We start from the raw sequence: 27,491 nt of genomic DNA on the forward strand, positions 1-27,491 counted from the left end.
CCTACCCCACCTCATGCTTTGCCAGTCCCTCGCACAGCTCCTGACTTTGGAGGAAATTGGTGGGAGTTTTCAGGAATGCTGACAAACCAGATGGAAGCAAAGGTCTCACCATTCAGTACAAAAGCAGGATGGTAGAGAATGGAGGGGAATCCAGACACTTGCATGTTCCCTTCCAAACATCTTTCTCAGATTCACACACCATTATGTTAATCTCCACAACTAGAGTGAAGATTGAGAAACTCACAGCCAAAAAGAGCATTGGGAGATCCAGAACCAAGATTAAGAGTCTCAGTATCCTTGCTAGAGCTTGGCTTGAATCAAGGAAGAGAACCATGGCACCCTGGCTTATGATTGTGTAATAGTTCATAGATTAAGCAGGGCTGGGGCTGGATGGTGCTAAATTGGTGAGAAAATCCCCAAGGAAAACCCAGGGGCTGCAGGAAATGCCAGGAACTCAGCAGGTGACATAGTTCAATTTTAGGTAGTATATTTGCAATGTCCCAGTGTGTTGCTAGGGGATGCTGTGCTGAAGGAGGTGGTGTTTTTCAGATGAGATATAAAACCGAGGCACTGAAGTACTCATTCTCTTTAAAGATCCTATGGCAAAATTTGCAAGATTGAGGTGTTAACCCTGACCTCCCAGATATATTCTAACTTTGATCAGTGCATTCTGCTGGTCTAAAAATTTTCCTCTGGTGTCAGGTGAACTTGGTTATCCTCAAATTGCCATGCAGAGTTGCTGGCTCAGAACGTCTGCAACATTCCTCCGCAGCAGAGGTTAAGGTAAGAGAGAATGTTGGGTGGGAGAGATATAGGGCAAAACACAGCTCCCCCTTCTCTCCTTGTCTTGGTGGAGCAGCAGCCCCAGACTACTCCCTCTCCTTCTTGACTGGAGCTCCCCTTTCTGTTTCAATCTACTCTAACTGCTGCTCCCCAGAAGTGGTTGCACTGTAGCAGTGAGTAGGTGAACAAAACCTGTGTATCTAGGCTGGACAGTGCTTTGCAATCCTAGAGATGAAAGATTCTATGTCGAAATGTCAGCACATGAATATTTCCATGTGCCTCAAGGCTCTTTTGATTCCCTAGTCCTTGTTTTTCAGTTCCTAGCATGGCTTTTTATGAGTGCTCTCATTCACTCTCTGCCCACTCCCTCTTGCTGTTGGGACCAGCTGTGTTCCACCCCGAGCTCTCCAAGTCTCTTTCTCTCCCACTTACTTTTAACAAAGCCGGGAAAAACTTCCTACAATGAAGAGAGAGATCAGGAAGGATGGATGGCAGGAGGAAGGGCTCTGGTGCATTTTCTGTGGCTTTGTCAGCCAGGACAGAAGCCAGGAGATCTGAACATCTTTTGATCAATGCTCCTGCTAAGCACTGATGTGGTTAAAATCTCCCAGCCGGATCCAACACAGTCTGTGGGAGATTTGGTCACAGCTGCCCCCTCTCAGAAATGTGGAATATTCCTTTCACCAGCTGAGGGATCTGGGACATCAGCTGCTTGGTCCCAGCTGACAGTCTACCCTCAGTTGCTGTGCTCCAAGAGCCAGGTAAGCTCTTAAATTTCCCTCTCATTATCTGACTCTGAGAGTCAGATGAGGAGCACAAAGGGCTAGGTAAATCTGAGCTTTCCTTGAGCTGATTTTGACTTGACCTAAGAACTACTGCACCTGATCAGTATCCAGGATGCAGGACACTGCAGAGAAAGGCAAGGTAACACTTCCTCCCCATAGTACAGTTATGGAGGGTGTGGGGGAAATTCTTCCTGGTCCCAGCTGGGGATTCGTGTATGCCCAGAAACATGTGGCTTGAGGCTGCTTGACAGCTCTTATATTTGCTATCTGCCAGGGCTGAGGAACATTGGCAGAGGACAGCACATAAGGAAACCTGTAATGTCACTGTCCAGCCAGTCCAAGTCCTTCTGCCAGCACTAAGCCTTGTAGGTGAAGACTGATGCTCCCTTTGAATTTGTTTCTTTAGGAAGCATAAAGGTGCCAAGAGTTTAGGATGGACAAGGACTTCGCTCCTTCCCCTCACAGGGTCCGCAGATGTATTCCAGCCCTGGGAGCCTGCTCCAGCCCCAGTCGCATCCCAGGTTTATTGGCCCGGCCGGTGGGAGGCGGGGGCCCGGCGCCTCTCGGCCCCAAGCTGAGAAAGGAAACCCAACCTGACTCCTTCAGCCAGGACTCCGCAAGGCAGATTCCACTTGCAAAGGGGAGAGTGAGTGCCAGGCCTAACTCTAAGCTTGCAGGCCCAAGGGAGCTGAGTAGCACCGGGCTGCCCATTCTGTGCCCTCTTCCCCATTCATCCAGGTCCCTTCCGTGGACTACTGCCAATGGTTTGGCACCACGGAAGCTGAGCTCCATCTCATTTACCCTCCGCCGGAGTGGCTGTGCACCTCCACCTGATCGGCAACTGCTCCCACCAGCCTCTGCAAGGAGAGAGCTCCACTGTCCACTGGGGGAGGAAGCACCAGGAGGGGAACTGCCCTTGTCAAATCTGCAGCCGTTACCTGGAGTACAAGCCTTGCCCACAAGAGTGCCTCTTGGCTGCACGGAAGAGCAAATAAATACCTGGCATGATGAGCAAATCAGTGCTGCATATCCAGGGTCAGAGATGCCCACAGCATTGCTCCCCTCAGGTCCAGATTTCCAGAGAGGCTTGACCCATGCTACCCTACTTTCTCCTCTGCCACATCCCCAAGTCAAGGGTAAACATCCCATGAACTCATCCATGACAGCAGCTGGTCAAGAGGATCATGTGGCTACCAAGAGATACAGTGACCCACTTGGCATGGGAATTCTCCAAGGGCCACTTGGGTGTGGGAATATGCCAAGTCCCATTCCTGAGCTGTGTGCTGAGGGGCCAGCTCTGTGGGGCCAACTCTCTGCGGCAGATACCATGATATCTCCTGTGATGGACACAGCTGGGCCAGCATGTAAGTTCAAAGAGGGCAGCTGGACTGGGTTGAGTTTGGGGTCTTGTCCTGAAACACGCTGATGCATGGAGGTAGAAACAGGCATGAGAGTTTAGCCCTGAGGTTTCATCTTGCATGGGGTCCCATTCTCCCATCATTCTGTTTATGTGTTGAAGTCCCAGCTACCAGAGAGTCCTGGTAGAGCATTCCATCAACTGGGGGTGGGGGTGGCAATTTTCCTCCTTCACATTTTCAGTCACACTTCATAATCTTAAGAGTTCATCATTTATAAAAGTATATAAAGGGTTATTAGAAAATTAATAGATGTTGTGAGCATGGTGCAGACACATCTGTACTGTGTGTACTAGATGGTTAATAACACATCAGAAGAAGTTATTGTAGGTGGTTATCTAATCTTGCAAGCAATTGGTTTTTAAGCAACATCTGAATGTTCCCTTAATAGAAAGTGGCATCTAATTTTCTTTTTTCCTTTTACATTTTGAAAAAGGAGGTTTTCAAAAAACCTCACAAAAGAGCTAACCCTGCCAGCCCTGATTGGCATCCCCATGGGCCAGCCCTGCGCTCCCCTAGGATCGCACAGACTGGGAAATTGCAACAGCACAGGGGCTCAGCCATTGTGACGGGGGGGGGGGGGGTGAGTGGAGGGGTGGGACATGAAGTGAAAATACAGTTGATTCTTTTTAGGTGGCAAAGTGCTGAGCGCCCCCTTTAGCCAAACAGGAGGATGCTCTGTAGTCCTCACTGGGTTTTAGGCCCTTACTATCTCAGAGATTTCTGTCTCACCACATCGAGACAGCTGCGACTCATGGAGACGTTGTACTTGATCGAGCCCCAGGTGAGGTCTGGGGTATTCTCAGCGGAACACCCTCCGCTGTGGAATTCTGTGCCACCGGAGGTCAGGATGAGCCTTCATGGTCAGATTTCAAACACCTCTCTCTGAGCAGACTATCCTCCAGGCATGGTGATGGCAGAGCAGCTTGGCAGTGTTTCCCTGGCAGATAAACAGCAGGATAATCCCACGTAAGAAAGTGGCACAGATCATGGGAGGAACGGAGGGTACAGCCCTGCCAGATGGACATTGGTTTTCTTAATCTTGTCTGTGGTGCCTAGATACTGTGTTGCCAGGTGCATCACAAATAGACAGACGGGCATCATATCCCGAAAGTGGAATTTAGAGATTGGATTTGCAGTTGGCCTCTAAATTCCCTCTCTTGGGCCACTATCTGGCAGACACAAGAGGCCTGATTCTTGTGCAGCTGTTTGCTGCTGGGCACAGTCAGTGTACAGTGCTGCCCTTCTGATCTGATAGTATTTCAAATCCACTTTGCACTCCCTGGCCTGGGGCTATGCTCCTCCATCCCTGTGCTGGTCACAGGGCCACAGTACAGAGCAAAACCACCTTTGAATTTCCTGATACTCTTTGTGACAGGTGGGCTGCTCCTTTAAGGGACACGAAGCCTGGGCCAGCCAGGCCTGTTCAAAGAGCCCCACCTGTGCTTTAACTATCTGCCTACCAGCCTAAGGGGGCTGGACTAATTGGGGTTGGGTGACTGCCTTAAACACCTAGGCTTAAAAAAATAGCCGAGTTTCCCCAGAAAGAGACTGAACTCTGAGAATGGCACAGCCCAAGGGCAGAACCATGTGAATCCCTGGGAGAGACAGAAAAACTGGATGAGGGGAAACTGAGGCATGGGTGTGCCTACAGCACTAGGCTTGGCCACGAGGGGGTGCTAGTGTGCAGGCACACCCTATGACTCTGTCCAAGCACCTGTGTAGCCCCCAGTGTAAACTAGAGTAGACTTGGGGCTATTCTAACTCATATTTGGACTGCCAATGGCCCTGCAGCTGTGAGTAAGTGGAAAGCAGTATTCCCAGGCTCCCTCCCACTTCAACTCTCCCCCTGGCATTTCCTTGAATCAGAAGCCGCAAGAAAGGAAGGCATAGAATTGTTCTTCCAGCTGTATGCCAAACAGCTGACACCCATCCCAACGGGGGGCAGTGGGTATCAGTTTTTGGCCACTGTATGGCCTTGTGTATCATTGGAGCAGCATACAGACCACAGCAGAGTAGAGAAACAGGCCAGTTTTTCACAGGATTACACCAGGAGGAAGACAGCAGAGAGCCAGACCCAGCATCCCTCACAGAGGTGCACGCTAGTCACATCCACGCAAATACCCATCTTCAACCACATGCATATATTCACAGTGACATGTGCACAAAGACCCAGACAGACACAGATGCCTATAGGCACTTGGAGAGAGACAGTGTATGCACAGTGACACAAAGACGTGCATCTCCTTGCCCTCACTGACACACAGGCATTGGCCTACAGATACTGCTTCTCTCTCCCTTCCCGCCCCACAGAGGATGGCCCACTCTCTGCCTCTGGCCAACAACCAGACATCCACTTTCCAGGCAAAAGGCTTTGAAAGCCCCCCAGCTGGAGGCCTGATTGGCTTCAACAGAGTGACTCCTGATCGTCCCTGGTGTAGGTGAGATGGGAGTCAGGCCTTGGGATTGACACTCCCCAAATGCTAAAAATCTCCCAACCTGTTCTCAGTCCTCTTTGTGAAACTCCTTCAGCAGCCCGCTGCAGGGTTAAATCTCTCTGCATAAACAAGTGGCTGTGGCTAGAGATGCTCCACAGACAGAAGTATGTGAAAACCACCTGGGAATAGTGAAGGAGAGGAGAGAAGGAATGGGTTTGTGTATAGCGGGGGGAGCATATTCAGGGCACAGCTAATCCATTCATCACAGCACCTCCCATCCCTAGCAGCAAACACACCCTCTCGTGCCCACCAATCCAGCCGGGGGGCTTGCAGCAGCTGGGATGAAGCTTTGGATCCTAGAAGGGGAGGGAGGGAGAGTGGGGGAGATTTTGCAGGGATGGTTAATATTCAGGTCACATGATACGACCATGGCAGCAGCAGCAGCAGCATCCCTGCTTATCTGAAGCATCTAGTGGAGGAGAGAAAAAAAGGGAGAGAAGGAGAAAGAGAGAGAGAGAAAAGCAGAACCTCCGAGGCAGCCACACTACACTGGTGTCGGGAGAGAAAAGTGTGTGTGTGTGCGGGGTGAAGCCACCACTCGGGAGCATATTCAGAGACAAAGAAAGATTCATGTTCAAAGGTAGGTGGTCCATGCTGATGCTTGCACACTCGCATGGTTTTGTCAGGGCTCAGGGAAGCCGGAGGGATCCCCTCATGTTGCCGGCATATTGCTCCCTATACATGCACACGCACAGAATGGTGACTTGCCAGTGCTGCAGAGATGAGAGAAAACGTTTCTTTATGCCTTTTTCTTTCAATGGCAAAATTCTGGTGTCAAGGAGAAAGCGGGGTGGTTGTGCTGGTGATGGTAAATAGCAGTCACCAAGGCTGCTCTGAAGGAAGGAAATAACCCCAGCAGCTGGTCTGGGGTGGGAGAAACCACAAGCTGCTTTGTAACTGGCTTGGTCCTTGTCAATTGCAGATGGTTGCGCTCTGGGCAATAGGAATGTCCTGTTCTAATCCCCAAGCATCCAAGTGGGACTCGGGGCAGGCAAGGAAACCCAGACACGGATGAGGGCCCTTAGGCTGATATGGGATTGGAAACCCATACTCCTGGGCCCCAGGTCAGAGCACTTTTCCAGGCTGCCTCATGGCACAGCTGTGCAACAAACCCTTTGGGACATGAGGGTGGGAGACAGAGTGCAGCCAAGAGCTTGGGGGCTCTGGGGAGATTGGCAGTATAGGGAAAAGAGGTGTGTGCTGATGTGGGGCTGAGGGGCAAGCATGGGAGAGCATAGCTTCCTCCTGAGGATTGGCTCAGGGGTAGGACATGCTCCGGGGGAATGCCCCAAAGGTAAGATCTTGGAGAAACAAGGTGGGTGAGGTAATATCTTGTACTGGACCAACTTCAGTTGGTGAGAGAAACAAACGTTGGCACTTACACAGAGCTCTTCTTCGGGTCGGACTTATCAGAGCCTGGAACAGCTTTCCAAGGGAACCCTGTCGCCTGAGCTGTTTCAACCTAGAGAATTGAGAACCCCCTTACGGCTGAGATGAAGAAGGGGAGATGGCCTAATAGTTCTTTCTCCTTTCTCGTTTCTGTATTTTCAGTGAGGCTTCAGTGTGCTAGATTTCACTGCAGATTGGAGAGAGATGGGCTACGGTCTAGCCCCGGTACACCAGGTGGTTATTAAAGGCATACTAAGGAAGGCTGGCTTTGGGGAGGATGTAGCAGCCCCAAAGAGCTGGAATAAGTCTCTCTGTCCCACTCAAGATACCCTTGTCCTTAGTGGGAGGTGGGGGTGGGGGAATGAACTGACCTTGTGGCCTCCTAGTCTAACGATTTAGATCGGATTGTCCTGCACTATAAATTTTGTATTGTACGGACGTACATATTGGAATAAATGGCCCCTTGGTAACTCTTGGACCTAGATAAAAATGAAAGACAACCCTTCTAAAGCTTAGACAAGCGAGAAAAAATGTTGAACTGTTGACATTTCTCTAGGTCTGAATTAATGAATGTTAATGTCTGCAAACCACATGGAGATTTGGCTTAAACAATAGCCACTTGCTTTCTCAGGGGCATACATTAATGTGTGGAGGGCCAGATTGTGATTTGTACAGTAAGACCCCTTTATTCCACCCTGGCAGTGTAAAAGGGGCCTTAAAGTGTGTGTAGGTGTAATTACCTTACCAGAGCAGTGTCAGGGTGCTGTAGTGTAAATGGGAATCTGGACTATTGGGAGCGTTGCCCTTGGCTTCAGTGTCAGGATCAGGCCCTTATTGAGTAGAAGGAGACACAGAATAAGGCTATAGATGTATTGCCTGAGTAGTAAATAGCAGTTTCTTTCTAGAGGCTGGATTCTTTGTGGTTTGAAGAAAAGGAGTACTTGTGGCACCTTAGAGCATTATTTGAGCATAAGCTTTCGTGAGCTACAGCTCACTTCATCGGAAAGCTTATGCTCAAATAAATTTGTTAGTCTGTATTCGCAAAAAGAAAAGGAGTACTTGTGGCACCATAGAGACTAACACGGCCTCTACTCTGAAACCTGTCTTTGTGGTTTGATGTTTCTACCCCTCACTCCTGATGCCATTCAGACAAAGAACAGGAAGGCCGGGGGAGGGGATAAGGAGCCTTTCATATCTAGGTTACTGGTTCTAATCTTCCCCTGGGGCAGTGATGACTGAAAGTCCTTACCATCTGATCTCTGTTCAGCAGCCTATGTGTAATGAGTTTGTGGGGCTACATCCAGCTTTGAGTGGCTGCTGTAAATAGAACAGTGATGGACATGCTAGATGAATGAATATTAATGATGCTGAATAGTAGCAGTCACTATTATTATTATTCATTATTAGCACTTACATAGTGCTTTTCATTCATAGATCTCAAAGTGCTTTAAGTATCACGGTCACAGGGCTAGCTGCACTTCAGTCCTCTTTCCAGTCTCTTTGAGTGCACCCTCCCCCCCCAGTGCTCAGCCTTGTGCCTTTCCTATCCTTGAGTAGGAGGACTTGTGGCACCTTAGAGACTAACAAATTTATTTGAGCATAAGCGTTCGTGAGCTACAGCTCACTTCATTGATCAAGTGGGCTGTAGCTCATGAAAGCTTATGCTCAAATAAATTTGTTAATCTCTAAGGTGCCACAAGTCCTCCTTTTCTTTTTGTGGATATAGACTAACACGGCTGCTACTCTGACACCTATCCTTGAGTGGCATCTTGCAATTCTCCCACTCTTGGACCGGGATCTGGGTACAACACCCCATCACCATGCAGGTCTGACTGGACACCTGTGTCTCTTCCCTTGGGGAATCAGTGCTATAGTGACCAACAACCTTCTTATAACAACTATATTTATTAGGCCTCTCTCACCAACAGAAGTCTCACCCCCCTTGTCTTTCTCTGTTTATTAGCATTGGAATGGAACAAAGCATGAAAGAAAAGGATGTAAAACAAAGAGTCAGCATAGTCTCATCTACACCTCTACTTTGCTAGCATTTGAATGAAAGAAGCTTTCCCCCTTGAGTTCCAGAAAAGAACAGAGCCAACTTCCATTTTGTTGGGAAGCCAAGAAACTCTTGAAAGCCAGGCTGGTTCCAGCTTGTGTCTCAGGGCTTGTCTACACAGGGACAGTCAGGAAAGCTAAGGTGAACTAACATAAGGTGTGAGGTTAAAGCATATTTGTTCAAGTGCATTTAGCTCCTGTGTGGATGCTCTCATTCAGAAGGAAAGTGGCCTTAGCCCTCTGTAGCTTAATCCACAGTGAACTAAAACCACTTTCCTACTCAAACTAGGAGAATCCCAGTTAGCGGGGATGTCTAGTCCCCTGCTGCAGCTCAGGAACAAAGGGCAGTGGCAGCACTTTGTGGGCTCGGAGACAGCAACATGATATTGAGGAGCATTTGGGTCAGGACTGAAGGGCATTGGCAGAGCTACAGGGATGCCCATGACTGGGATATCAAGGAGAAGGAGTACCAGGTTAAGCAAAGGGTGCCGGAGAGCTGGCTGGTTGAGCTCTGCATGTTTCATCTGATACCTGGACTTTCCTGGCTGGCAACAGCTTTGAGAAAGCTGGAAAAAGACAACATCAGCCTTGAGGGATGCTTTGTCAGCATAAAAATCACAAACTAGTTGTGATGTGCGTCAGAGAGACTTCCAGCTGAGACAAGCTCAGCTCAGTTGCTATTACCTCAACTTGGGGGTTACTGCAGCCTCCTTTTCGTTTAAGGAGATGAGACTTGCTAGGCTGCATCAGACCAATGGTCCATCCAGTCTCTTGTCCACCCGCACACCGGACTAATGTTGGATGCTCCAGAGGAAGGAACTAATAACTTTTAATGCATCTCCTCAGTTTAGAAAAGCAGGGAAGGGTGATTACTTCCTGACAGCCCTTTCCCCTGCAGGCAAGGACTGGATGAAGGCTAAATGGATCTCAGCTCCACCAAATGTTTGGGTTTCTCTCCCCCACCAAAGCTGTAGGAGGCTGTGTGGGCTGGAGCGCAGGACTAAGCATCAGGAATCCACGAGTCCTGATCCCACCTTTGCCACTGATTCACTGGGTGGCCTTGGCAAGTCATGTGTGAGGGACTTTTCAAAGGGCTCCTTTGCGTGCCCTGGAGAAGACTTGGGCCCTCAGACAAAAGGGGTGTTTTCAAAGCAGAGTGTGGGCAGTGCCGGTTCCTTGAAAATCTGCTCTCGCTACTGGGTGCCCAAACTACATTGGGTGCTCAGGTTCAGCCTCGTGCTCAGCCACACCGGGGATATCGAACCCTCACTGTGATATGATGCTCAGGTCTCCGGGAACAGCTGTTATCCCTGGCTTGGAATGTCCTTGCCTCCTTCCCCCCCCACACCCCGAGCTCCAAGGTTCGCTCAAGACATTTCTGCAATTCTCTCATGAGGCGCCCATGGCCTGCTGTGACAGCACAATGACATCAGCAATCCTAGCCATTCAGGCCCTCACTAGGCTCCCAGGTTGGGACTAGGCATAGAGAAGGTCAAAAGTTGGAATTTCTTGTTTCAGGAAATGTTGATGTTTTGAAATGTCTCTTCATTCTGATCTGGAATCAAAACCAAATATTTCTGAAATTTCCCAGCAGTCAGAAAATCTGAAAAATGTCAGTTCTGGGAAATTTTGAATTTTTGAATTTTGTTTCCAAATTTCCTTTTTATTTTTATTTTATTTATAGGGTTTTTTCATTGTTTATAGCTTTATTTATGCATGCAGTCATGCCACATCGGTAGTAATATGCACTGCTACAGGCATGTTATATTATGACATCATAGCTGAAACTTTCAAAGTGTCGCACTGTTTCATTGCAACACAAAGAGCAGAGGTTCCAATCAGTACTAAGTAGCAGCTGCCCTTAATGAGTTTAAACATAAAATAAAAATAGAATATTTCAACTATTCTATGATGTCATACCATGACACATATCCAGACACCTCTTTCACCATGTCCACCTCAGTGTTTCTCCCTCTGGCAGGGGGATGAGAGGGGGGAGCTGGAGTAGATCAGTCCTACTCTGGAGGTTTTTAATTCTTAACTTTTGGTTTATTCACAGTATTTACAAGGTGGGCCTGAGGGCTGGCCCGAGTAGTTCTCTTAAGCAAAAAACCCCACAACACAAAAGAAATGCATCTCCTTGCCTCCACCTGAGCACTGCTTTGTTATGCTGGCTTCTAGTGGCCAGCACTTCCCAAAACAAAAGTAAACTCAATGTTTCCCCTACAGGGAGGAGAACAGTTGTCCGCCTTTTCTCCCTGTTGCTGTTTTTCTTCTCTCTCTCTCCCCCCCCCTCCCCATTTCACTGGAAAGGGGATGTTTAAAGGTCACCAATGGCCCCTAATTAGACTCGGGTGTCTCTAACTAACCTGAGGTAACCTTTTTTCAGTTCCTAGGAACTTCACCATTCTAGGGCAGATATATCTGCCTTCCACCACTCTTACAGCGGGGTTGGAGGACAGGGTGTCTGAGTGGGTGTGGAGGTGGATGGGGCTACTCCGGTGCCTCTGCCTGCGAGGGAGGGCACTGGTGCTCAACCAGATAGTCCTGTCCATGCTCTGGCACCGGCTCAACACCCTGACCCCAGCCCCGGGTGTCCTGGCTGATATCCAGAAGCTGGTTCTGGAGTTCTTTTGGCCAGGACTGCACTGGGTCTCTGCAGGGGTTCTCCATCTACCCCTGGAGGAGGGAGGGCAGGGCCTGAGGTGTTTACACACCCAGGTCCATGTCTTCCACCTCCAGGCCCTGCAGAAGCTCCTTCATGGTGCAGGTAGTCCGGTGTGGCGCATACTGGCGCACGCCTTCCAGCACCACTTCCGAGGGCTCCGATACGACTAGCAGCTCCTTTATCTCCATCCGAGAGGTCTTCCACGAGACCTCTCCAGGCTGCCGGTCTTCTATCAGGACCTCCTCCAGACCTGGAAACTACTTTCAACTACCAGGTCCGTGGCAGCCACCATGGGGGCAGATCTCCTCGCGGAGCCCCTGTTACTCAACCCCCAGCTCCGAGTGCAGGTGGCGGAGTCTCCCTCGGTGCGCCAGAGTTTGGTCCTGGCAGAAGTTACCAGAGTTGGAGACCTCCTGGACTATGACTGAGGAGACTGGATGGATCCCGTGATACTTGCTCAGCACACAGGGCTCTCCACCCTTCGTAGTCCCCAGCACGTACTTCAGGAGGTGAGGGCAGGCTTCCTGCCTGCTGCTCTGGTTTACCTCGACCAGGTCCTGCAGGAGGGCACTCCTCACCTACCCTGCACCCCGGGCCCTCTGGACCTTTCCCTCAGGCCCCTGCCTAGTGAGTCCCCCTGGCTATCCCACCCATACACCACGAGTCAGCTGCACGATTTGCAGCCGGTTCACTTCCAGACCATGCCAAGGAAACATCTGTACACACTCGTGCTTCACATCCTTCATTTCCTCACCCTCATGTCCTGCCCAAATATGAAGTGGCAGGACCTATTGCCACTTGTTGAGGGTGAGGAACCCCAGTGGGCCAGCCTTTATTCCACCTGAGTCCCAAGGCCTGCCCGGGATATTAGTTGGCAGCTCCTCCACTGAGCCGTGAGCATAGGTATGTACTTGGGGCAGTTCACCCCCATCCTTGATGCCAGCCCCTTTTGTGGTGTGAGGGATCCCTGGTGCACATATACCTGTAGTGTGCCAGGTTGCAGCTCCTGTTCTGGCTCCTCCTGAACATCCTTTTACGTTTCTGGCAGCACTTTTTCCCCTCACCTTTTCATATACACATACCCTATCCGTGGCCCCACAAAGTCACGGGACGTCCTCATCAACCTCCTCCTGGCGATGGCCAAAGTGACCATCTACAACACCAGGGAGAGGAGGTTGGCTGAGGGGGTTCTTTGTGACTGTGGGGCCTATTTCCAGTCCTCCCTCCATTCACGCATCCCAGCGGAGTTCCTCTGGGCGGCATCCACTGGCTCCCTCGACATCTTCAAGGAGCAGTGGGCGCTGTCCAGGGTTCTCTGCTTGGTGTCCTGTCGGGTTCCCTTTGTTTGACCCTTGTCCTTGTTACATTTTTGGTGTCTCTTGTAATTATTTGAGTTCCTGAACCTTGTGAATCCTTCCCTAAAGCTGGGAGAGGTTCCCTTAGCAATGGGCGGGCTTGTACCCACCCACTTCCTGGAACCCAATAGGACCACTCTTACAGCTGCCAGGTCTGACTTTGTCAGCAGTAGTGCAAATTATTATATTATGCATTGTTCCCATGGGCATGTCATGAAATAATGTAAACATAAAAATAAAATACAAATGGGGGAAAAAAAGAAACAAAATGTCAAAATGCAGAAACAAAAATTACAAATTCCAAAACAAAGTTTTTCCAGAATGAAAATATTTTCACTTCAAAATATTTTTTCTGCAAGAATTTTCATTGGAATCTATATTCTTTTTATATATGTTTTGATTTTTGACACAAATGGCCTTTCCTGTTAGAAAATGGTTTTGATGGAAATTTTCCAACTAGCTTTGAGAGGGAGCTCAGGAGGCTTTCAGAGGGGTGTTTGGTTGCCCCCAAGATACCTAAGGCTACAGGACCAGATCTTGAAAAGTATTTAGGAGCTTAACTCCCATTGGAAGTTGGGCTTCTAAATACCTTTTGAAGACCTGGCCACAGAGTGCCTGACAGGATTTTCAAAGGTGACTGTGAATTTCCTGGGAGTTCAGAAATACCCGCTAGATTTATACTGGCATGTGCAAATCACTAGTTTACATATTCTAGTGAAGCTGAGGCACCTAGATGTGAGCAGTGTAAAAGCAGGCTATTTTCAGAAACAGTTGCGGAGAGACAAAACCCACAGCATCTGGGGCAGGGAAATGACAGAGAGAAAGGGACATGGGGGGGGGGGGACAGGAGGAAGTAGGCAAAAATGCCCCGAGCCCTCTCTGCCACCTCCTTTCCCCATCTCTGTGGGCTCAGGCTATAAATGGGGTAAGTGCTGTAGGGGACAATGGCCAGACACATGGGTTGTGGCAGGGTCCTGGGTATCTAGCTACTATGGCTATGAATACCTTCTTTGCATCACATACAGCTACCTACTATAGACCACCAAATCAGGAAGAGGAGGTGGATGAGGCATTTCTAGAATAAATAACAGAAATACCCAGAACATAAGCCCTGGTATTAATGAGGGACTTGAACTACCCAGGCATCTGCTGGAAAAGTAATACGACAAAACACAACATTTCTAGTAAGTTCTTCGAATGTACCAGGGACAACTTTTTATCCTAGAAAGTAGAGAAAATAGAGGGCTAGCATATTAGACTTGATTCTGACCAACAAGGAGGAATTGGTAGTGAATCTGAACAAGGAAGGTAATTTGGATGACAGTGATCAAGAAATGAGAGATTTCATGATTCTAAGGAAAGGAACGAGTGAGAGCAACAGAATAAAGACAATGGACTTCAAAAAAGAAGACTTTAATAAACTCGGAGAATTGGTAGGTAAGGTCCCATGCGGAAAAAAAATCCAAGGGAAAAGGAGGTCAAGAGAGCTGGCAATTTCTCAAGGAGATGATATTAAAGGCAAAATTGCAAACTATCCCGATGCAAAGGAAGAATAGCAAGAAGCCAATATGGCTCCATCAGGAGTTCTTTAATGACATGAAAATCAAAAAGAAATCCTACACAATGTGGAAACATGGACAAATTGCTAAGGAGGAGTACAAAATAATAGCATAAGCATGCAGGAACAAAATCAGAAAGGCTAAGGCACAAAATGAGTTACACCTAGCAAAGGACATAAAAAGCAATAAGAAGAGATTTTTCAAATACATAGAGACGGACGAAGGAAAGTGTAGATCCTCTACTTAGTGAGGAAGGAGAGCTAATAACTAAGGAAAGAAAGCTGAGCTGTTTAAAAAGGTTATTGGTGACCAGATCCTCAACACAATTAATATAAACAACAGGGGGAAAGGAATCCAAGCCAAATTAGGGAAAGAACAGGTTAAAGATTAATTAGATGTATTCAACTCAGCAGAGCCTGATGAAATGCATCCTAGGGTCCTTAAGGAGCTAACTGAAGCAATCTCGGTATCAGTAGGAATTATTTTTAACTCCTGGAGGACAGATGAGGTCCCAAAAGACTAGAGAAGGGCAAACATAGTACTGATCTTTAAAAAGGGGAACAAAGAGTATCAGGGAATTATAGACCAGTCAACCTAACTTCGATACCTGGCAAGATACTGGAACAAATTATTAAACTAAGTTGTAAGCACCTAGAGGATGATAGGGTTACAAGGAATACTCAGCGTGGATTTGTCAAGAACAAATCATGGTAAGCCAACCTAATTTCCTTCTTTGACTGGGTTACTGGCTTAGAGGATGGGCGAAAGCAGATGATGTGATATATCTTGATTTTAGTAAGGCTTTTTACACAGTCCTGCATGACATTCTCATAAGCAAACTGGGGAAATGTGATCTAGATGAAATTATTATAAGGTGGGTGCACAACTGGTTGAAAGACCATACTCAAAGAGTAGTTATCATTGGTTTGCTGTCATACGTGGAGGGCGTAGGTAGTGGGAACCCATGGGGGTCAGTCTTAGGTTTGGGTCAATATTTTTATTAAAGATTTTGATCACGGACAGAGAGCATGCTTAAAAAATTTGCAGACGACCTCAAGGTAGGAGCGATTTCAAGCACTTTGGAGGACAGGATTAGATTTCAAAATGAATTTGACAAATTGGAGAATTGATCTTAATTCAACAGGATGAAATTCAATAAAGATGAGTGCAAAGTACATCACCAAGGAAGGAAAAATCAAATGCACAACTACAAACTGAGGAATAACTGGCTAGGTGGTAGCACTGTTGAAAAGGATCTGAGAGTTATAATGGATCACAAATTGAATACGAGTCAGTAATGTGATGCAGCTGTGAAAAAGGCTAATATTCTGGGGTTTATTAAAAGGACTGTTATATGTAAGACCTGGGAGGTAATTGTCCCACTCTTCTTGGCACTGGTGAGGCCTCAGCTGGAGTCCTGGGTCCAGTTCTGGGCACCGTACTTTTGGAAAGATGTGGACAAATTGGAGAGAGTCCAGTGGAGAGCAACAGAACTGATAAAAGGTTTAAAAAACCTGACCTATGATGAAAGTTTAAAAAACCTGGGCACATTTAGTCTTGAGAAAAGAAGACTATGGGGGGGTCGCGTTAACAGTCTTCCAATATGTTATGGGCTGTTATAAAGAGGACAGTGACCCGTGTCCATGGAAGGGAGGACAAGAAGTAACAGGCTTCATCTGCAGCAAGGGAGATTTAGGTTAGATATTAGGAGGATCTTTCTAACTATAAAGGTAGTTAAGATCTGGAACAGGCTTCCAAGGGAGGTTGTGATAGCACCATCATTGGAGGTTTTTAAAAACAGGCTGGATAAAGACCTGTCAGGGATGGTCTAGGTTTAGTTAGTCCTACCACAGTGCAGGGGGCTGGAATTGATGGCTTCTTGAGGTCCCTTCCAGCCCTACATTTCTATGTGCTATAAGCATATGTATGGCATAGGTACGATTTCTATCCTTAGAGGGAGCATTGTCTTCCGTCCGGGCTCACCCTCTGGAAACTACACTCCTTTAAAGAGACTCGGGTAGGACACCCAAACATTGACACCCACCCCATAAATCACTGACACTTTTGGCCTTAGGACTTGTCTGCACAGGGAAATTTACCAGAGTGGCTGTGGTGATATAATTATGTGGCTATAGTTATAACTAAGGCTACGTTTATGTCACGAAGGTCATGGAAGTCATGGAATCTGTGATTTCCAGAGACCTGTGTGACATTCTCCGCTTCAGCCCCAGGGGCTGCAGGACTCTGGAGCTGACAGCTAGTGGGGCCCTGGCAGGGTACCGGGGACAGCAGTGACAAATGACGGGGGCCCCCTGCAAAGTTCCAGCGACAGACTCCTGAAGGGGCCCTCCTCAGGGCTCCAGTGACGCGTGACAGCCTCGCACGGTGGGGGAAGGGGGATGCTTCAGGTGAGCGGCTGGGGTGTCCCATTTTCTCTTTGGGAAATATGGTCACCCTGCAGCTCCTAGCTGCCGTAAGTGAAGAGGGAACCCCACAGCTCCCAGCCACCACAGTGGTGGGGGAAACCATGGAGTCGCAGCAGCAAAATCACAGATAGGTCACGGCTTCTGTGAATTTTTGTTTATTGCCTGTGACCTGTTCATGACTTTGACTAAAAATAACCATGACAAAATCTTAGCCTTAGTTATAAATGTATACTGGTATAGTTATGCAGGTAAATTTTCCTGTGTGGAGAAGCCCTTAATGTTTGTACAGTGCTTTGAACAAGGAAATGTTAAGCAGTTCCTCAGTCACTCAGACTGGCTCTTCCTCCCAGACCATCTCTGTCTTGAAATACTCCTTGAAATTCTTCCTATCCATGACTCTTTCTTACCCTGTACACTTATTTTTGCTGCAGCCCATGATGTTGGTCATTGGTGCCTCTGGCCCAATGACAGGGTATGTGGGCCCCAGGTGTCTCTTCCTCCAAAGCAGTGGCTGCAACATGCCAAATGGTAGCCATGCCACAAAACTGCTCACCTGCCATTTTGGATTGCCAACTTCCTGAGATGTGGCTGGGACAGGGAAGAGCAGAGGAAACAAGAGCTCGGAGGGATTGATTTAAGGGGATAATCTATCATTTATTATTTAGAATGGAGTAGTGCCCACAATGTGCTGGATCCTTTGCAACGTCCAGACAAAGGAAGACACTACCCCTGCCCTGGAAAGCTGGCAATCTAAAAACATACGAGCAAAGTGAGCGGAGTGGTGATAGGACAACAGCTTACAAGGATCATGATTGTTGTTGTTTTCCCCCACTTTAGCTTCCCTTCCAATTCAACCCTTATACATTCCCTCCCATTCCGATTCCCAGTGCTAGTTCCAGTGTGCGTACACTCCTCCCTCCCAGCAATCTTTCCCGCCATTCAGCCCCCTTCTCTCCATGTATGTGAGCAGTTCGTTAATGAGATATATCAGTGATTTAGAGAAGCAGATGATTTACTATCCTAAGCAGAGCTTTCTCTAACCCAATAAAGGAAAAGAGCCAGAGACTCCATGAAACCCAGTAAGGACTTCGCTATTGTCTATCTCTTTTACATGGAAGATGCGGGAGAGAGAGAGATTGAGCCAGCTAACTTCTTTCTTTGTAGGCACTGCAGAAGTAGTAGGTATCCAAGAGTACTATCAATGAGAAGATAGTGGCCTTCTGGACCTGCTCAGAGTGGGCGTTCATTGCTTGTGGAGAGGGTGGCATGGAAGAAAGCACAGAGATGTATGTGAGGGGGCAGACGTTCCAAGAGGTAGTGCTGAGGCAGTGGTGCAAGGAGAATTCATTTCTTACCCGTACGCTGCACCAGCTAATGGGGGGAGGCACATGACCTCCCCATGTGACTCTGCCCCGCCCCCAGCCCAGGCCCTGTGCACTCCCGCTCTCCTCCCCATGATCCATCCCACGTTACGAAAAGCAATGGAGGAGGCACAGAACCCCTGGCATCTGGTTAACATCCCTGGAGCAAGGGAAATTTAGGTTAGATATTAGGAAAAACTCTAACTATAAGAGTAGTTAAACTCTGGAAAAAGTGTCCATGGGAGGTTGTAGCATTCCCATCACTGGAGGTTAAGAACAGGTTAGACAAACACCTGATCAGGAATGGTCTAGGTTTACGTGGTCCTGCCTTAGTGCAGGGGACTAACCTCTGTGTTAGCTGATGGCAGCCATTAACCCCTTCCAGCACAACAATACCCCTCCTCTCAGCTCTACCCATCACCCCAATCCTGTGTAAAAATGCTGACACCCTGAAAGAAAAAGAAAGAAAGAAGGAGAATAATGTCTACACTGCCACTTATATTGGAATAACTTATGCCGTTTAGGGGTGTGGAAAAAACATGCCCCTGAGTGACATAAGCCCAGGTGTGGACAGTGCTATGTCGGCAGGAGAGCTTCTCCCACTGACATAGCTACCGCCACTTGCTGGGGGTGGAGTCATTATGTCAATGGGAGAGCTCTCTCCCACCGGCACAGAGCGGCTACTTGAGAGATCTTACAGCCGTGCAGCTGCATTGGTACGGCTGCGCCACTGTATGCTCTCTAGTGTAGACATGGCTGGTAGGGACCTTAGACCTTAGTCCATCCCGTGCTTTGCTGCACATTAGGCTACCCACATTTGCCATCCTGGCCTGTCAATTGCCCTTCTCTCCAAATCTTCCCATTTCATGTCGAGGTGCTAAATGTCATTCAGAACTGTTCGTTTCCATGTTATTTGCGGTCTTCCTCTCTTTCGTCTTGCGTTTTCTGGCTTCCATTCAAGGGCGGCATTTGGTAAGCATTCTTTTTCCATTCTCAGCACATGTCCCAGCCACTGATGTCTTCTTTTGTAGATTATTTGTAAGAAGGTGCCTTGTCCAGTCATTTTTCTGACTTCTTCATGCATCTTCCTATCTCTATATGTTATTCCCAATATTCTTCTCAGACATTAGTGTTGAAATGCATCCAGCTTTTGCATATCTTTCTTGGTAAGTTGCCATGTCTCACTGCTATATGTTGTGATGGTGATAACAATTGCTTTGTACATGTGCAATGTAGGGACTCTCCCTACCAGCCACGTTCAAAGAAACTGAACGTGGCTGGTAGGGAGAGTCCCTGAAATAGAGGGGGATTGGAGAGTGGCACAGGGAGTCTGTGGGGGCAATGGATGGATACAAGGAGCCACTGGGGTGCAGTGAGCTCTGCCTACACAAGCTTCAAAGTGTGCAACCCCGTTTAGATGGAAGAACAGGCACAGAAAGATTAAGTGACTTGCCCAGAGACATGCGGTGAGTCTATGGATGAGTAAGAAATAGAAGTTGGATCTCTGGCTTCCCATACTCCTGCTCTAATAATTAGCCCGCACTCAATCTCTCCTTAAAAGAAAGAGAACTGCAGTAGCTAAGTGACAGTTAAGGAGGGCTATGATAGCAAAAATAGGGTGCTATATTTAGGTAGGACCACCTTTTCAAAAGTGCTCCCAGATTTTCGGTGCCTTCATTGTCAAGTACCCACAGTTAGGGAACACTTGAAAATGTAGACCTACATATTAAAAACCATACGGTTAAACCCACAAGACCATCGAGCAGTAGGAAACATAGAGTGAATGTGCATTGCTGGGAGCCAGTTTTCAACCTGATGTTGAAGGGGCTGATTCTGGGGACATTTCGAGATCAAAGGGGAGGGCATGCCACAGCCCTGGGGCCACATAGGCAACGAGACAGATGTTTTCCTTCCTGTCCCCCCTACACATGCCATGCTCTAGGGGCCCCATCCCTTGGAGCTCCCAGGATGCAATGATGCATAACATGGAGCCAAGCCTCAGAAAGTTAACTTTCCAGTAGGGGCCATAAAGCTCAAATCTGTAACCTAATTCATGCCCAGCAAGCAGCCAGTGAAACACACATCCGAGACCCACTCCCCAGCAGCAGAGAGGGGCAGAGGGAGATTACTAGTGGTGCCACCTGAATAACAGTTCTCCCCTCTTTCTCCCGGGCAGGGTCAGCAGACAACAAGATTGAGACAGCTATGACTGAGCTGGTGCCGGAGCCCCGGCAAAAACCAGCAGTGCCGATGAAACCTGTTGGCATTAACTCCAACCTGCTGGGCTACATTGGGATTGACACCATCATTGAGCAGATGCGCAAGAAGACCATGAAGACGGGCTTTGACTTCAACATCATGGTTGTAGGTAGGAGGGGTCATCAAGGCCTATGGAGCTTTTGGGGAGCATAGAGAGAAGCTTTGCCGGGCTTTGACTTCACTCTCATAGGCACAAGTACAAGAGGTTATAAGGGTATAGGGAATCATTGGGAGTATGGGTGAAGGACAGATGCTTTAATATCAATCCAAGCCTAGTTCCAGTAGATCCCTAGTCCCTGACTTGTGATTTTCTGTTAAGGTACTTATGAAGGGCAAGAAGATCCCTCACACCCAATCTGGCAACTTCCATAGGTTTAAGTTCTTCAGCCTATTGTCAGAGCATAGCTGTGGTAAATGCTACATTCTTCCCCTTTACGTTTATCAGGTCAAAGTGGGCTGGGGAAATCAACACTGGTGAACACCCTCTTCAAATCCCAAGTTAGCCGCAAGTCTTCAGGCTGGAACCGCGAGGAGAAGATCCCTAAGACAGTGGAGATCAAGGCCATTGGGCATGGTAAGAACCAGGAAAAGTATCCTGAGGACCAGCAGTGTTGGCTGAAAGAGTGTACAGGGTGCTGGTGTCTTAGAACAGTCCTGTCAAGGACCTTTTACATGAGCTAGCTGGAAAACCAGAATTCAAGATTTAGTTCCACATTGAGATGAAACAGACCTTTCCAAATTTTTGAGAGAGGGAGAGAGAGACCCTGACCATTAGACTAGCCAGCAGCCTGGAGGTTAGGACACTCATCTGGGAAGTGGGAGACCCAGGTTCAAAGTCCCTGCTTTGAAAAAGGCACAAACTGTCTCTCCCTTGCGTCTGTGGTCATGGAAAGGGCAGACCATCATCATTCCCACAACATGTGTCATAGAAGCCTACACAGAGAAGCCGATCTTGAGGGAGGGGGATCATGAGGTCTTTTCTGCTTTCTTCCCCAGTCATTGAAGAAGGTGGTGTCAAGATGAAACTGACAGTAATTGACACCCCGGGATTTGGTGACCAGATCAACAATGAGAATTGGTGAGTGTCTGACCTCTCAACCTATTCTCCCCCTCTCTGTGTGCCTCTTGGGTGGCTGACTTCCCCACAGGGCTGGGCATACAGAAGAGTCAGCACCCAGCACGGTCCATGCTCTAAGATGGACCCCGCCCCTGGAACACAGTGAACAGGTCAGCATGAGCTCAGCCCCAGGCTGAGTCAGCGCTGCAGAGTGGGATGTTGGTGTTCCTTCTGATTCAGTTCTGAACCAGTCCCCAGCTGTGGCACCGGTTGTTGTCTTTCATACAAGATGTATTCATTACAGATCCCATAGTAAATCTGAGAAGAATAAAGGTGTCAGTAGCAGCATCCTGCCAAACTCCAATCTGGATAATGGTATTCTGCCTCCCCCAAAGTCACCCGGGGGTTCCAAATGGATGGGATATTGTTCGTCTCTTCCTCGCTTAGGGCCTGATCCAAAGCCTATTGCGCCAATGGAAATATTCCTATTGCCTTCAATGGGCTTTGGATCAGGCCCATGTACTGCTGTGAATTGTTAAACTGCCAACACGTTCCGCTCCAGAGATGGCTGTGCTTCAGTGGCAGGTGAAACGAGAAGAGCTTATAAAGTGTTTGGGAGCCTACTAGATGACAGAGGCTCAGGAAATGTAAAATCCTTATAATTATCATTTTCATTTATTTTACTTAGGCGTACACATGCTATAAAAGAGAGACTATTGGTGTGCTCTAGGACCCTTGGCATAACTTAAAATGCAACAAAATTCACCCCGCAAGTGTAAGTTCAGTGTAGCAGTGCAGTCAGTATAACCCACTACCAGCAAACCAGGCAGCGCATCCTTCTCAAGTCCCCCTCCCAGTCCAACAGTTCCCCCCACCCCGCTTGCAATCCCCTGCTCCCCTCCTCCACCCCCCCAAAATTCAGCAGATTCTGCCTATTTTGGATCAGAGTAAGGCAAATTCCAAAGTCACGGGGGGCCCGCACAGAGAACGCCCTGCCAGCAGCCCCTTTCCACATATGCAACTGGGGCTTCAGCTTGAGCACCTCTGCTGATCAATAACCCTGGCAGGATCTGATCAGGCTAATAGATGATACCCTCCTACCCTGTAAACCCTCTTAGTTCCTGTAAGTGCCAGCAGCACTGTATGTATGAAGTATGAGGAAGGAATGTGCCCCCCGCCCCTCTCTCTGACCTTCACAGCTGGGAGCCCATCGAGAAATACATCAATGAGCAATATGAAAAATTCCTGAAAGAGGAAGTGAATATTGCAAGGAAGAAACGAATCCCAGACACAAGAGTCCACTGCTGCCTCTACTTCATCTCCCCCACGGGTCACTCGTAGGTATCCTGCTGCTGACTGCTTCCTCTCTCCCACTCATCACTTATATGTATCCTATCTCATCTGTATCTTACTGTGCCTCTATTTTAGCTCCCCTTATGGACCAGTCACATGGATCTCACCACTCCCTCTCTATTTAATGTCCTCCATGAGTCTCTCTCGGCACCCTATCCCACACATCACTCCTATATACATCCCACTCTGCTTCTTTCATCTCCCCCATGGGTCATGCATAGGAATCCCACTGTTGTTTAACTTTTCCCTGCTGGGGTGAACACTGGGAATGCTGGACAGAAAAGCATTAGACTGAGATAACCAGGCCAGCTCTCCCCAGAGTTTTTTCTTCTTCTAGGCATTGAGTCAGGAGGAAAGATAAGAGATCTAATGGGTGCATCTCTTGGGGGATAGGCAGGAGAGCTCTCCCTTCTCCCTCTCGTCTGGCCTCTGGGAGGGGGAAGAGTGGAGCCAGCGTTAAGGGTGATGTGGTAAAATGACTCTCACTTATTCCTTTTTCCTGGGCTGCAGTTTGCGACCCCTGGACCTAGAGTTCATGAAACATCTCAGCAAAGTAGTAAACATCATCCCTGTTATCGCCAAGGCAGACACCATGACGCTGGAAGAGAAGACTGAGTTCAAACAAAGGGTGAGTACCATCAGGCCTGTGTGTAGTGAGTCTTTCCCAGCCTCACCTGTCCTGGCAGGAAGGTGGGAAAGGTGGTTGTATCCTTCAGACTGGAATTATATTGTCTTGACCACTCAGACATCCTGGTGTTTCCCTCCATGGTTCGGAACAGCATTCAGCTGCTGCCATGAAATACAATATTGGATTCTTCTCCACTGACAGAGTCCAGCTATCGTGTAACCTTAAAACAGGACCTGGTTCTGTGTCGATGTGGGGTGTGTGCGATGATCTGGGTGTGCTCATATGGCAGAAGATTGCCTAAATCATTAGATTAATATGGGGAAGGCCACTTTTCCAGCTGGTAGGATATCACAGCAATTCAGCTCTTTCCCGTCGCCGTACATTCCTGACAATATGGCCTTGTCATGAATATAGGGGGAAGGGTAGCATAAAATCCCTCCTTGGCAGCTGGACTGGATTGCCTTACCTGTAAAGGGTTAAGCAGTTCAAATAACCTAGTTGGCATCTGACCAGAAGGACCAATGAGGAAAGAAGATACTTTAAAATCTGGGGGGAAGGATTTGTTTGTTGTTCTCTGTGTTGTTCCCTCTCCGGACCGAGAAGCCAAGCAGGTACAATAGCTCCTGAAACATATACCTGGAATAATCCATCTAAAACCACAGAAACTGTGAGTAGAGCAAGGAAATGCTTTAGATTATCTCTTGTTTTGGCTTGTGAATTTCCCTATGTTACAGAAGTAGTTTCATTCCATGTTTCTGTAACTGTGAAGCTGAGCACAGAAGGGAATCCTCTGTGTTTAAAATCTTTTTATTACCCTGTAAAGTTGCCTTCCATCCTGATTTTGCAGGTGTGATTCTTTTACTTTTTTCTTTATAATAAAAATTCTTCTTTTAAGAACCTGATTGATTTCAGTATCCTAAAGAAAAAGGGTCTGGTTGAGCTCATGTTGCTAAGGCAACTGGTTGGTATTTTAGTCTCAAGCCTTCCCAGGAAAGGGGATGAAGGGGCTTGGGGAGATATATTGGGCGGGGGGGGGGGGCATTCCAAGTGACCCTTCCCTGAATTTTTGTGTAAATCACTTGGTGATGGCAGCAATATACTGTCCAAGGACAAGAATTTGTGCCTTGGAGAGTTTTTAACCTAAGCTGATAGAATACAAGCTTAGGGGGCCTTTCATGCGGGTCCCCACATCTGTATCCCAGAGTTCAGAGTGGGGAAGTACCTTAACAGGCCTTATCAAAGAACATGCTTACCCTTTAAATGAACCTTTGAAAAACATGTGCCCACAGTGGGTCAGAGCTGACATTAGGGTGACCAGATGTCCCAATTTTATAGGGACAGTCCCAATTTTTGGGTCTTTTTCTTATATAGGCTCCTATTACCTCCCACCCCGTCCCGATTTTTCACACTTGCTGTCTGGTCACCCTAGCTGACATTAACATGTATCTGTGCTAGTGAAACCCACCTCTGAGCTCAGACTAATCAATAGGAGAATGGTTTCAGAGTAGCCGCCATGTTAGTCTGTATCTGCAAAAAGAAAAGGAGGACTTGTGGCACCTTAGAGACATAGAACATAGAACATAGAATATCAGGGTTGGAAGGGACCTCAGGAGATCATCTAGTCCAACCCCCTGCACAAAGCAGGACCAATCCCCAATTTTTGCCCCAGATTCCTAAATGGCCCCCTCAAGGATTGAACTCACAACCCTGGGTTTAGCAGGCCAATGCTCAAACTAAAAAATTTATTTGAGCATAAGCTTTCATGAGCTACAGCTCACCCAAATGATCCTAAGGAAATGATCAATTAAGACCACAAAGAATAATGATGAATGGTCTGCTAGAGGCACCACAATGGAGAATTTAAAAAGAATGTGATCTTTTTCAGAGTGATCTTCTGGTGAACTGAAATCTATTAGAGATCACTTTGGGCAAAAACTACCTGGTGGGCTGCATCTGTTGTGGAAGAGCAGCTGTTTCTATGCTGAAGTCTCTCAAAGGGCATCTGTCACTGTGATGGCAAGGGTTTCATACCTGTGTTGTGACCTGCCAAGATGTCTTTCTGCTAATCCCTGTTCTGTGACTGGGTTATTAATCCTTCATAACCCTGACCCATGGGGCCAGCGAATGAAGTCCAATCTCTTGCCAGCACTGCTGTGTGTCACAACTGTATCACAGGTTTCAGAGTAGCAACCGTGTTAGTCTGTATTCGCAAAAAGAAAAGGAGTACTTGTGGCACCTTAGAGACTAACAAATTTATTCCTTCAGGAGCATTCCCTGCAGGCACCTTCCCCTTGAGAATGTTGCAGCAGGAATGTAATACCACTGCACCCTGCTGTCTGCTAAATTCAATGCTTGCACTGCTTTTTACTTTCCAATGTTTCCCTGCCCAGGTGCGCAAAGAACTGGAGGTGAATGGGATCGAGTTTTACCCCCAGAAAGAGTTTGATGAGGACCTGGAGGATAAAACAGAGAATGACAAAATCAGGGTAGGACACACCATATAATGAGAGAGTATTGAGGAGTGATTAGATTTCACTGAGTGCAGAATGGAGACAAATCACTCTAGTTTTCAAAGTGCTTTGAGATCCTTGGATGAAAGATGCTATAATGCAAAGTATTATTATTATTGTTTATATCCAGTAGGAAGGATGGGTTCTTTTGTCCTTTCTAATTTAATTTGCATTGTCTCCGTTCATTATAACCATAGAGTGCAGTGATTGCTGAATTTAAGAGGACTATTTGTTTAACTTCATCTTGCTGGACATTGGGTTTGGACTGGGTTTAGCTTCCCATGTGAGCTGTTGCTATTTAAGCCCCAACTTCTTCTAAGCTTGATCCCTCAAACTCTTATTTTTGGGGGTCTCCTAAGTAAAAATTTGATCATATTTCCCTTCACATCAACCATAATTTCAGTATTCTCCTGTAGAAATGCTGGGAATATCTGCAGATCAACCTCTAGGAATCTGGGGACATCTGTAGAAGACATGTAGGGCTTTTCCTTTTGGGGGGTTTATGAATTTCATTTTGGGGGAGTATTTTTAGCAATTTTTGAGTTTTGTGTAGATATCGAAAATTGGTGGGGTTTGGGGTTTCTCTATGTATACACTAGGCTTTGCAGAATTCAATTTTTATTTTTTTCATAATTTTGATGGATAATATCAAAGTTTATTTTTAAGCAGTTTTTTCAATTAAAATTTTCACAGTGGGTAAAATTGGGGTGGTGATCAGATGATATGGAAGATAGGACAATAATTATTTAATGACCGTGGATGTTGAGATTCAAAAAGTTAAAGCTTTATAACCATTCAAACACAAATTGTCAATATCATGTCAAAATATAAAAAGTAAATATCCTTAAAAATAAACCCTAATAAGTTCTCAAACAGCATTTTTCTTACTTTGTCTATCTGTACATTTCAATTATTATCTGTGGAAATATTTTTCATCAGTTTGGGTGTCCCTTAAATTGATGTTTACCTACTTTTTTTACCAATAAAAATCTAATTCTTCCAAGCCCATATATACTGTATATATTATACGCATTACTTATTACAGTCATATATACTATAATAAGCAATCTCTTTGTAATGTTCCCTAGTGCACTTTAATGTAGCACTGTTTCAAACAGCATTACTTTAAAGTGCACTAGGGAACCTTTAGTGTGCACCAGCAGGGTCTACACAGACCAATTAATGTGCAACACATTTGTGTGCTTTAGAAATCATACCCGTCATCCGCATTACTGCTCCGTGTGGACAAACCCTTAGATACAGGTAGCCATTTCCAATGTTTTTCCCATGTTTATTGGATGAACAATGATTTCATTTTTTTATTGGGGTGTTTTACTGGTGTTTATCAGTTAATACTGAAAATCAGAAGCCATAAACTTATGGAACATTG

General features: G+C 47.1%; 1 protein-coding gene across 4 annotated transcripts in view; it reads left to right on the forward strand.

Moving 5' to 3' along the window:
• Positions 1 to 521: 521 nt before the first annotated feature.
• SEPTIN3 (septin 3) overlaps positions 522 to 27,491 on the forward strand; it is a 36,949-nt gene continuing 9,979 nt past the window's right edge. The window contains exons 1-8 of one of the 4 annotated variants that reach the window (XM_038385443.2): positions 522 to 783; positions 1,975 to 2,932; positions 20,471 to 20,662; positions 20,999 to 21,127; positions 21,550 to 21,631; positions 22,810 to 22,947; positions 23,474 to 23,591; positions 25,982 to 26,077. In XM_038385443.2, coding sequence (XP_038241371.1) covers positions 2,002 to 2,932; positions 20,471 to 20,662; positions 20,999 to 21,127; positions 21,550 to 21,631; positions 22,810 to 22,947; positions 23,474 to 23,591; positions 25,982 to 26,077 — 1,686 coding nt within the window. In that variant the 5' untranslated portion in view covers positions 522 to 783; positions 1,975 to 2,001. Of the gene's footprint in view, positions 784 to 1,585; positions 1,708 to 1,974; positions 2,933 to 5,737; positions 6,062 to 20,470; positions 20,663 to 20,998; positions 21,128 to 21,549; positions 21,632 to 22,809; positions 22,948 to 23,473; positions 23,592 to 25,981; positions 26,078 to 27,491 lie in introns of those variants that run through there. The other 3 variants (XM_038385461.2, XM_043490833.1, XM_038385480.1) reach the window with 3 other exon arrangements.

This window comes from Dermochelys coriacea, chromosome 1 (genome assembly GCF_009764565.3).
Source record: "Dermochelys coriacea isolate rDerCor1 chromosome 1, rDerCor1.pri.v4, whole genome shotgun sequence".
Lineage (NCBI taxonomy): Eukaryota > Metazoa > Chordata > Testudines > Dermochelyidae > Dermochelys > Dermochelys coriacea.